This window comes from Bos indicus x Bos taurus, chromosome 29, assembly GCF_003369695.1.
Source record: "Bos indicus x Bos taurus breed Angus x Brahman F1 hybrid chromosome 29, Bos_hybrid_MaternalHap_v2.0, whole genome shotgun sequence".
Taxonomy (NCBI): Eukaryota; Metazoa; Chordata; class Mammalia; order Artiodactyla; family Bovidae; genus Bos; species Bos indicus x Bos taurus.
The window spans coordinates 1437515-1448384 of record NC_040104.1 but is presented as its reverse complement, the minus strand read 5'-3'; the positions used below and the strand labels follow the sequence as shown (position 1 = coordinate 1448384).

At 68.4% G+C, this 10870-nt stretch overlaps 1 protein-coding gene across 2 annotated transcripts; it reads left to right on the top strand.

Annotated features, from left to right (window-relative positions):
* Positions 1 to 259: 259 nt before the first annotated feature.
* CTSD (cathepsin D) lies at positions 260 to 9698 on the top strand. Of its 2 annotated transcripts, none has more exons than XM_027531628.1 (9): positions 260 to 426; positions 2414 to 2573; positions 4357 to 4480; positions 4892 to 5010; positions 6196 to 6422; positions 8020 to 8142; positions 8467 to 8611; positions 8697 to 8795; positions 8878 to 9698. In XM_027531628.1, the coding sequence occupies exons 1-9, from the start codon at positions 353 to 355 to the stop codon at positions 9043 to 9045; spliced, it is 1239 nt and encodes a 412-aa protein (XP_027387429.1). In that variant the 5' UTR covers positions 260 to 352; the 3' UTR covers positions 9046 to 9698. The 2 variants fall into 2 exon arrangements, with proteins under 2 accessions (XP_027387429.1, XP_027387428.1); XM_027531627.1 differs by having other exon boundaries at positions 4736 to 5010.
* The last annotated feature ends 1172 nt before the right edge of the window (positions 9699 to 10870 follow it).

Sequence of the window (10870 nt, the reverse complement as noted above, 5' to 3'; positions counted from 1 at the left end):
CCGCGGCTCCGGGAGCCTCGCCCGGCTGAGGGGTCCAGCGGGGCCAGACCCGGTCCCCTTCTGCCCCGACAAGGTCGTGGCAATTCTCCGGGTCAGCACGTGGCCCGAGGGGGGACAGGAGGACAGCTCGCCTGAGCAGACGCAGCAGCTCCTAGTCGCGGGTGGCCCCGCCCCTCACCGCTCAGGTCCCGCCCCGCGCCGGCCCGGCCCCGCCCCCCGTCGCCGGCCGCAGCCCACGTGACCAGCCCCGGTGCAAACAAGCGGGTCAGCTGACGCGGCCCAACTGCGCCGTCATCCCGGCTATAAGCTCGCGACCTCCCGGGCTCTCCGCTTCGACCGGGCCGCCGCCGCCATGCAGACGCCCAGACTGCTGCCGCTGCTGCTCGCCCTCGGCCTGCTGGCCGCGCCCGCCGCCGCGGTCATCAGGTGAGCCGCGCAGCTCGCGCTCCCCGCGGACGCCCGCGCACCCCTGTGCCCCCGCCGGGGTGCAGCTGGGCCGCCCCCGGGGCCTCCTGTGGGGCCTACCCGCGGGCGGGGCCGGGGAGCTCTGCAGGTGCGGGGCTCTCCCGGGGGTCCGCGCGTCCTCTTCTCCCTGCCATCATGGGGTGGGGGGTGGGGACCGGAGGTAGCAGGAGGGCTGTGACTGGGAGTCGGCTCAGCGTCCCCAGGACGGGTAGGGTGGAAGCCTGTGCTCAGGGGCCCGCACTCGGCTGGAAAACAGGAGACCCAGAGGCAGGCCCAGGAGGCCCCTGAGCTTGGGTAAGTCCTTTTTGCGCCTGGGGTCTCTCTTCCCAGCTGTGAACTGGGCCTGGCCTCATCCCGGTCTGTTCGGCCAATGAGATCTTCCCACAGCCCCTGAGCCAGTTGGACGACCCTCTGGACAGCAGGAGGCCCACAGGGTCGAGAGGGAGTCAGCCTAAGGATGGGTCTGGGGGAGTGGCCCAGCTGGCACCAGGCCCTGGGTGGCTTCCCTCACTGCTGGGCTGGGGCTCTGTCCCACCTGCTGCCTCAGTAAGGACCACACCCTCCCCAGGCTTGGGGGCCCCCACTGGGTCCAGTGAGGCCGAGGACTGTCAGGCTGGTCCAGGGCTGTGCCATGCTGTGTCAGCGAGACAGAGGGTCCCCCCACCCTCTGAGCCTCTCCAGGCAGGCTGCTTGCCCAGCAGGAGAGGGGTGCGGAGGGCCCACCCTCTTCTGCCCTGCCCCACCCTTGCCCAGGCCTGGAGCCTTAGTGCGGGCCTGGGCCGGCATTCTTCCAGCTCTGCTGTGGGCCTTTGCCTGTGGGCAGGGGGGTGGGGTCTCGGGGCTGCAGCAGGCTTGCGCCTTGCCAAAGGGCTGGCTTGTGTGGGCCCTTGCGTGGGCTGTGCCCTAGGGGCAAGTAGCCCTAGCTGGAGCAGTTGTGGGGAGCAGCTGCAGGCCTGAACCTGCCCTGGTCTCACCCCCAGGCCTTCCACTGGGGACGTGAGCCTGGAGCTCCTCAGGTTGGGGCAGCTGAACCCAAGCCCCCACGTCTTCATGTCCAGTGGAACTGCTGGCATCTGTCTCCTTAGTCATTGGAGGGTGTGTCCCCCTCCCCCGCCCCCAGACAAGAAGCCCAGGCTCCCCCAGCCTGTCCCTTCTTAGGCAAGAGGCCAGGCCCACATCTTCCTGGAGCATGCCCTTGGCCTGCTGGGAGGAGCCACTGCGACCTTGAACTCCCAGATCCCCAGGCTGGGAAGTAGCTGCTCTTGCTCAGGTGGCTTCCTGTCCCACCTCCTGGGGCAATTTCAGACCCCTGGGGAGCTGGGGGTGGAGAAGGACCCCTCACAGTGCCCCTGCTGCTGGGCACACCACCCAGGCTGGCGTGTGTGCTGGGTGGTGGGGCTCCCGGGAAGGGTCCTCCAAGGAGGGGCACCGGGCCTTGCCTGGAGTGTGGCCTAGCAGCCCCCACCTCCAGGCCCCAAGTGTCAACCTTGACCTCCAGTGGCCTGCTTAATGGGGAGAGAGTGACGGGGTTCAGTGCGGCCTGGGGTAAGGACTGGAAGGAAAGGGGGGTCCTGTGAGGGGCCTGGGGGTGGTCAGGGAGAGCTGGCTGCTTGGAGTGGGTGGCCTGGAAGTCCCGTCTGGCGGCCAGAGGGTGGCCACCCCGCAAGTCGGACTGGTGAGCTGGGACCATCTCTGGGGGATCTGGGTGGGGCGGGCCAGGCAGATGGGGCCCCATGGAGGGCTTTGGGCAGACGCGATAGCTGACCGCTGACCCTGGACCCATTCAGTGTGGGGATAGGAGACCACAGCGGTGCGTGTTGGAGCCCCCGGGGTCTGCGGCGGGGCGGGGAGCAGGCACGCTGGACCTCCAGCTTGGTCGTGGGTGTGGGAGCCTCCCGGTGGGCTGTGCACCAGCCAGCCCTGACGAGCCTGCCTCCCGTCTTGACAGGATCCCACTGCACAAGTTCACGTCCATCCGCCGGACCATGTCGGAGGCCATGGGCCCCGTGGAACACCTGATCGCCAAGAGCCCCATCTCGAAGTATGCCACTGGGGAGCCTGCTGTGAGGCAGGGGCCAATTCCCGAGCTGCTCAAGAACTACATGGATGTGAGTGTGGGGGCCGGGGAGGCAGCCTGGGGCTGGGGGAGCCCGCCGACTGCCCACAGCACTGCGGGCAGGAGCTGGCTCTGAGGAAACGTTCCTGAGCCGGTGTGGGTTTGGTGAAATCCTGTGTTCTCAGCCTCCAGTGGTTTGCGAGCTTCATCCGTGTGGGGGGCGGGGCTTCTACCCAGCCACCCTTGTGATGGGCGTTTCCACCATGCCCTCCTGACTGAGGGCTGTGACTTCCTGGCCCCAGCTCCCAGCCCCTCTGCCCATCCTGGCCCAGGGGGCTAGGAGGGTTGGCTGGAGCAGCTGAGCACCTCCCTGACGTCTGCTTCCCCTCCTGCCACCGAGCATCAGCTCAGAGCCGGGCTGGCATCTTCATCCTGGTGGCCGGCCCCGCGAGACTGCCCCAGCCCCTGCAGTACATGGGGGAGCCGGCCCGGCGCGGAGAAGCCCAGAATCAGGCCCGGGCCTGCCCGCGAGGCTGTGGGTGGGGGCTGGGGGTCCCTGAGCTCAGTTCACCTGGGCCCGCCTGCCTGGGAGGCACCCACTGCCCTGGAGCCTCTGTGCTTATCTTGCCTGTCTTTTTGGAAGGCCTGTGGCGACCACGGCCCAGGCCCTGCACCCTATCTTCCTCTCTGGTCAGTGACCAGCCTGTGTGCCCACTGCTCGCAGGGGGGGGAACCAGCTCAGAGGTGGAACGTTCTGGAACACACAGCATGCTGGGGCAGGCCACCCTGGTCCCAGCTCTGGGGCCAGGTCCTCTGGGGCTGCCCAGGTGACATCCTCTCCACGCCCCCCCCCCACTACCTGAGTTTCGGGAAGCCAGCCCCTCGCTGCCATCCGGCCTCTGGGCCACTCAGGTTTAGGGCAGGTAGCTGCGCCCTCTGTCCTGCCTGGCTGGAGCCCGGGCCAGGAAGCTGTGGCCTCTTGCAGGCATGTGATCAGGCAGTGGCGGGGGGGGTCTGCCTGGGGCCTGATGGACCAGTTCCTGATCCCTGCCCCCCAGTATGCACGCAGACAGACAGCATGTGCGAGCGTACCACGGGTATGGAGATTTGCTGAGTCATGCTCCGAACCCCTAGCACCCCCCCACCCCAAGTCTAGACACTTCTGCTGGGTCGTGAGTCAGTGGTGGCTGCTGCTCCCTGGAGCCAGGCGGCTGGAGAGAGATGCCCAGAGGTCCTGGAGCCAGAGCCCTGCAGCGACCTGGGGCCTGGCCTCCGTCCCTGGGACGGCAGGGCCCAGCGGACCCCAGACTCATAGACGCCTGTGCCCCTGATCTCTGAGGGGCTGAGGATGGGGTTCTCCTGGAGGCGTGTGCCCCCTTCATGCTCACCAGAGCCCTCACCCCACATCTGGGCCTCCAGGCTGCCTCTGCTGCCCTGTGTGCAGAGGGGGAAACTGAGGCCCAGGGCAGTGAAGGCGGCGTGCCCACCACTGAGGGACTCAGCCTGCCTGTGCGCCGCCTCCCCAGGGCCCCCTGGACCCCTCTGCCCGGGGCCCTCCAGGCTCGGCCCAGGGGGGTCTCAGGGCCCAGGGTCAGGCTGTCACTCGACCCTCATGCTGGGGAGGAGGCCTTCCCTCCCAGAGCCCTGGACCCGGCCGAGGGCTTGGGCGGGGACGGCGGGGTAGGCGGCTGAGACAGCCCACCTGGCCCCGGGCCCCTGTCCTGGCCTGGGTCTTCTCTCTCCCCGTTTCCCACCCTAGCACACCCCCCCGGCCTGGCCCTTCTCTCAGCCCCGTGGGGAGCCCCGTGCCCTGCCCTGACAGACCCCACCCCCAGGCCCAGTACTACGGGGAGATCGGCATCGGGACGCCCCCGCAGTGCTTCACAGTCGTCTTCGACACCGGCTCTGCCAACCTGTGGGTCCCGTCCATCCACTGCAAGCTGCTGGACATCGCCTGCTGTGAGTCCGTCTGTCCCAGGGGCCTGCCGTAGACCCCAGAGGGAGGGACCCCGGGCAGGGGCGTGCCGCCCCCACCGGCTGCTTGCTGTCCCCTCAGGCGCTGGAGGCCAGCCGTCTAGCCTCAGCCCACCCTCTCCCGTCTTAGGGCAGAGATGTCTAGGTGGACCTCCTGGACCACCTGCCGCTCCCACCTCTTGGCCACACCCAACAGGCGGCCCCTCCGGATTCTCCACCCTCCTCCCTTCCTTGATTTAGGGACGGGACCGTGGGGGTCATGGGCTGGACCACCCGCCCGGGGGCTTGCTGGATGGGCCGCAGCAGGCAGCGGGGGCCTAGCAGGCTGGTCCAGGGCGGGAGGACTGAGGCTGCAGTGGGGCCGGGCAGGCAGGCTGACAGTCCCGCTCGGCACAGGGACCCACCGCAAATACAACAGCGACAAGTCCAGCACCTACGTGAAGAACGGCACGACCTTCGACATCCACTACGGCTCGGGCAGCCTCTCGGGGTACCTGAGCCAGGACACTGTGTCGGTGAGTGTCTCAGGGCCGCTCGCCAGGCCGGCGGATTCACCCCTGACACCAAGGCCAGGCAGGGGTCCGCTGAACAGGGCAGCCAGGGTCTCAGCTGAGCAGAGGCCCGGAGGTGGAACAGCTGGGCAAGCTTCGTGGGGGGACGTGACGGGGGCACGTGGTCCCATGTGCCGGCCAGGTGATGCTGGAAAGGCTGGCAGGAGAGGCAGGCCAAGAGCCCCCAACTGCAGAAGCGAGAGTGCCGGGCGGGGGTCTGGGCCCAGGACCGGCGAGTGACGAGTGGCAAGGCTCCTAGCCATGCAGCCAGGCAGAGGAGCCGGCGGACGGCGGGGGGCCACCGCAGCCAGAGCTGCCGACCAGGGGCAGCTGCCAAGGGTGTCGGGCAACATCTGGGGAGGGCTGCGGGGTGCCCGCAGGATGCGCCCGCCTCCCTGGGGAGCAGGGCGGCGCCCTCATGGGCTCTGCTCGGGCGGATCCCCTGATGCCCGGCCACAGGAGGCATCTGGGTTGGGAGCTGTGGGGAGCAGAGCAGAGCAGAAGTTAGTCCCCTCCCAGCCCCCAGCCCCATGAAGGCCGCGGGAGGCCTGTCCCCAGCCTTGGTGGCAGGAGGACCCTTCCTCCAGCCTGCCTGGCGGGGCCGCCCTGCCCCTCCATGTCTGCCTGGCGGGAGTGGGGGCCTCTGCCGGGCTCCCTCTGAGCCTGAGACAGGATGTCGCGCAGCCCTCCTCCGCCCCCAGCGTCAACCCCAAGCAGCCCTTTCTTCCCACATCCTGCTCTGTGTGTGTCTGCAGTCTCCGCCCTGGCTTGGGGGAGGGGGTAGCATGGCCTTGAGTCCAGGGTTAGATCCAGGGTTCCCCGAGGGCAGGGCGAGGGCGGGGGCGGGCGGGTGGGAGGGCCTGAGCTCAGGAGGAGTGCGCGGCTCCCTGCTCCCCCGCTTTGCAGCTGTCCTTGAAACTGGCCCAGCAGAGCATGGGCCCCGCACCCCACTCTCCCCACCCGGGTCCAGTGCAGGGGCAGCAGCCCTTACTCCGGGGCCGAGTCCCATGCTCCAGATGATGGGCACCGACCGAGCTGGCTTTCGTGGCCGTGGCTGCCTGTGCAGGGACGGGGGTGAGGGCCGCCTGGGGCCCAGCGTCAGGCTCGGTGTCCACACGGCGCCTGATCCCCGCTGTCCGTGGCCCGCAGGTACCCTGTAACCCATCCTCGTCCAGCCCGGGTGGCGTCACGGTGCAGAGGCAGACCTTCGGGGAGGCCATCAAGCAGCCTGGTGTGGTCTTCATCGCGGCCAAGTTCGACGGCATTCTGGGCATGGCCTACCCCCGCATCTCCGTCAACAACGTGCTGCCTGTCTTCGACAACCTGATGCAGCAGAAGTTGGTGGACAAGAACGTCTTCTCCTTCTTCCTGAACAGGTGCGGGGGCGGGGCTCCGTCGTGCCAGCCTTCCCTGCGGTCCCCTGCCAGGCGCTGAGCCGCAGCTCTCACTGCCCGATGGGTCGGCGCCCTCTCACAGGCAGACAGGCCATACCGAAGGCTGGGTCTCCCCGGGGTCCCCGAACCAGGGTCCCCCAGCCGGCTGGCCCTGGATCTGGGATCTTGGTCGTTGGGCCTGCCTCCTGTGACAGCCCAAGCTGGGCCAGGGACCCTTCCGGTCAGTCTGCCTGATGTTCCTGGGCCCGGTGACAGGCAGGCTGTTCCCTGCCCCTGGGTCACTTTCGGCCCAGCGGGGATCAGGCCACGAGCCCTGATCTGTGCCAGGAGCTCTGGAGGCAAGGGAGCTGGGGTTTTCCCATGGGGGTGACCCTGGGAGAGCTCAGGGCGAGGCTCCCACGTTGTAGAAGCAACGCTTGGTGCCGGTCACACTGGGGAGGGGTCGTTGGAAAGGGTGTCTCAGTCCCCCAGCCCCTGGCCTCTTCCCACGATGGTGCTGTAGGTCCTGGGAGGGAGCCCCCAAGGGGGGGAGTGCAGCTTTGGTAGGGCGGGGCACGGGCAGGGGGTGGGCCGGCAGCCTGCTGCTCCTGGTCACTGGTCGCCACGCCCCGCATGCCCCGTCTGGGTCCGACCTGGGCACTTCTGGTGGAATTCCAGCCCAGAGCCTTTGGCCCGGTCTCTATATGGATGCTGGTCTCTGTCCCTTGCTCAGTCAGTGGCAAAAACTGAGCAGCTGCTGGGGCCGAGCTGCCGGCTAGGTGCTGGGTGCATGTGAGCCCTCGGGTCCTGGAGAGGCAGACGAGGTGCAGAGGACCCAGGAGCTTGGCCAGGTCTGAGGTCGGGACAGATGGCCCAGCTCCGTGACTCCCCGGGCGCGGGTTCGGGCAGGAAGTGGGGGCGGGCGGCTGGCTTGCAAGGGCAGGGCTGAGGAGGGTACATGTGTCCTCCACACGTGGGTGGTGGAGGTGACGGGAGGTGGCAGCCACAGCGATGGGCGGAGGACAAGTTTGGTGAGCACTGGAGACAGCTGGGCAGATGATGCTGAAACCACGAGTGTGACTAAGAGGTGGGGAGGGTCAGAAGCTGAAATCTGAAGTGGGAGCCAGTCTTACGGTGGTCTGGGTGGAGAGTGTCCTCCGGAGCGGCAGGTGCAGAGGGCCGGGGGCGGGCGCAGAGGCTCCGCCCTGCTCGGGGCAGCCGGCCCTCCTCCTGGGAGCCCCTGCTTTTCCTTCCAGGCCCGTGAGGTCCCCGCCCCGGGGCTCCTAGCACTCACGACCTGCTCTGCCTGCTGGCCCAACCCTGGCTGTCCTCGGGGGGCAGGCTGGATCCCTTGCAGCCGAGGCAGGCTCTCCTGTCAGGAAGGGGCTTGGCCTGCGATCCCTGGGTGTGAGATTGGAGCCCCCCTCCCCCCGCCAGATCCTCCCACCCCTGCACGCCCAGGAAGGGCCCTGCTCTGGGTCGCCTTCTGAGGGCCCCACACCAGCCCTGACCCCCGTGCCCGTCCAGCCCCGCCACCCGCAGTCTGGACGCCTGGCGCAGAGGCGGGCAGGGCATCTGACTGCCTCCTCCTTCCCCGCAGGGACCCGAAAGCCCAGCCCGGGGGCGAGCTGATGCTGGGCGGGACCGACTCCAAGTACTACAGAGGCAGCCTGATGTTCCACAACGTTACCCGCCAGGCCTACTGGCAGATCCACATGGACCAGTGAGCGTGGGGCGGGTCCCGCCTTCGGCCCCGCGGGGTGGGCCGTGGCCCGTGGGGGCCCTGCCCGTGGCCTTGGCACAGCAGGGCTTGTGGGGGCTGCGGAGGGCTGGCCCAAGGGGACCCGGGCCCCGTGTCCTGCCAGCCCCAGGTGCTTCCTGCCACCTCCCGATGTCCAGCCAGTGGCCCCCCCGCACACAGCTCCCTTGGGTGACCTGTCCTTGGCTCCTGCGCCCCCCTAACTCTGCTCACGACCTAGTCCTCTGGGGGCAGGCAGGGGCTCCAGTGGCCCTGGGAGGGGACTCAGGCTCCCGCCCCTCTCCGCAGGCTGGATGTGGGCAGCAGTCTGACCGTGTGCAAGGGAGGCTGTGAGGCTATCGTGGACACAGGCACGTCCCTGATCGTGGGCCCTGTGGAGGAGGTGCGGGAGCTGCAGAAGGCCATCGGGGCCGTGCCGCTGATACAGGGCGAGGTGAGCGCCGGCAGGGCTGGGGAGGCGGGGAGCCCCGCCGACGGGCCCACCCCGTACACCGGCTCCCCTCTAACCACCCCCGCAGTACATGATCCCCTGCGAGAAGGTGTCCAGCCTGCCTCAGGTCACCGTGAAACTGGGGGGTAAGGACTACGCGTTGTCCCCAGAGGACTACGCGCTCAAGGTGAGCGGGGCCGCGGGCGGGTGCAGACGCCCTGGGGCGCGGCGCGGGTGGTGGCCGGTGGTGACCGCTGCTGCCGGCGCAGGTGTCGCAGGCCGGCACGACCGTGTGCCTGAGCGGCTTCATGGGCATGGACATCCCCCCGCCTGGCGGGCCGCTCTGGATCCTGGGCGACGTCTTCATCGGGCGTTACTACACCGTGTTCGACCGGGACCAGAACCGGGTGGGCTTGGCCGAGGCTGCCCGGCTCTAGCTGGCCCTGCTCACTGCTGGAGTCCAGAGGAGGAGGCCGCCCCACCACACACACCCACACACGCACACACACTCATGCTCACACTGCACTCACAGTCGCACCACAGCCCGATCATCCCGAGGCCCGTCGGGCCGCAGTTCGGCTCCGTGGGTTCCCCTCCCTGGTGTCTGAAATGCTGCTTGCTGGTCTGTCTGTCTGTCTGTCTGATGGGGAGGCAGCCTGGAGCCGAGCCGGCGGGCAGCTCCGGTGCGCAGAGTCCTCTCTCTGACTTGGAAGACACAGCCTGTTGGGTGGTCGTGTCCCGGGACCCCCGCTCCGGGTGATTCCCTCGGGCCCGGCTGCCCTCCCGGGCACTCCGCCCCGCAGCTCCAGCCCCTGCCCGCCTGTTCGTCCTGGACGCCGTGATGAAGGGCCTGCTAGGCCTGAGGACGAGCTGGCAAGGGTGGCAGGAGCCAGAAGCCAGTCTTGTGAGGCCTGCAGGGCCATGCGGGGGCTCGCCTCGTCACGGAGGGCGTCCAGGGCATTCTCTGGCCCAGGGTGGGGTGGGGTGGCACCAGAGGGGAGGGGGCTGGGTCGACCTTCTCCGTGGCCACCCCTTTCTTGAGTGGCTGGGAGCCAAAGTTGGCACGAAAATAAAGTTGTTCAGGCCTCTGCCCATGTGTTGGTGTGTTTTGTGCCCGGTGGGGAGGGCGCGCTCCTCGTGGAGGCGGGGGAGGAGCTAGCATGCGCGGCCGTGCCCTCGCCTCAAAGGGAGAGCAGGCTCAGCCTGGGGCACCCAGGGCCCAGGCCAGGCCCGGACCTGGACACTTGCCTCCCGCCCAGCCTCGTGGCCGAGGTTCTGCTGCTGGGGGTGCCAGCTCGGGGGGGTGTCCGGCGCAGTGACCAGCGAGGTGGGCCTGGCTGGGGACCTGTCTCGTGAGCGCCTACACTGAGGCACGTTCTTGGGCCCAGGCAAGTGCCCACCACACTTCCTTAGAAAGTGTTTCCCGAGTCCCCTGCACACCTGACTGGGGGCCTTGGGAGGGGGCGGGTGGCGCCTGGGCAGCCTGCCTCCCTCCCAGGCCTCCTCGCCAGCCCGTGGAAGCAGTGTCTCCGTGAATAAGCCCTGCCAATCCTGGAGCAGGCCAGCCTGGTGTCCTGGGGTGGCAGGGTCCAGCGATCCAAGACAGGAGTCCCCTCAGGCTAGTCTGGCCTGTTTTGCTGGAGGGGGTAGAGGTTGGTCAGAGTGGTTGCAGAGCCAGGAGGTTTTGAGAGATGAATAAGAGTTTGTGAATGCTTGGTGGTGAGGCAGATGCCTCTGGGATGGGTAACTCTGGACCCTGCTCGGAGCCCACCCCCCCCTGCAGGGGTCGGGGTCTGATGTGACGTTTGTTCCCGTCCTGGTACCGTCTAGGCCGGCAGGGCTGTGGCTGTCACCGGCCTGGCCCCAGGGGGCCTGGAGACCGCACCCCAGAGCCGGGCCCTGGCATGCCTCTTCCAGAATTGCAAGAGGGATCATGAACGCATGCCCAGTGTTCTCTGCACCTGAAATCTGAGCCAGGAGTGGGCAGAGCTCTGCAGGGCTGCAGGGCTCCTGGGAGATGGTCGTCAGCGCCGCAACCTGGGAGCTTGCAGGGCAGAGCCGCCAGGAAGGAGGCCGCCTGCCCCTCACGCCCTGCGCCTTGACCATGCGGGCCTCTCTGTCCTCAAAGCCTCCCACCACCCCCTCAAGGCTGGCGGTGGCCCCCTCCTCCGCCTGCCTCGTTCACTGAGACTGGGCAGAAGTGGGACCATGTGTCCTCTCCTCTGGGACATGGGGACGAGACCCCCAAATGCCGCATGGGTT

Bases quoted from the DNA above. Each gene is read 5' to 3' on its own strand.
- CTSD (XM_027531627.1), top strand. From the start codon at position 353: ATGCAGACGCCCAGACTGCTGCCGCTGCTGCTCGCCCTCGGCCTGCTG. The intron at 6,423-8,019 runs GTGCGGGGGCGG...CCTTCCCCGCAG, and splicing joins TTCTCCTTCTTCCTGAACAG to GGACCCGAAAGCCCAGCCCG. The intron at 8,796-8,877 runs GTGAGCGGGGCC...CTGCCGGCGCAG, and splicing joins CAGAGGACTACGCGCTCAAG to GTGTCGCAGGCCGGCACGAC.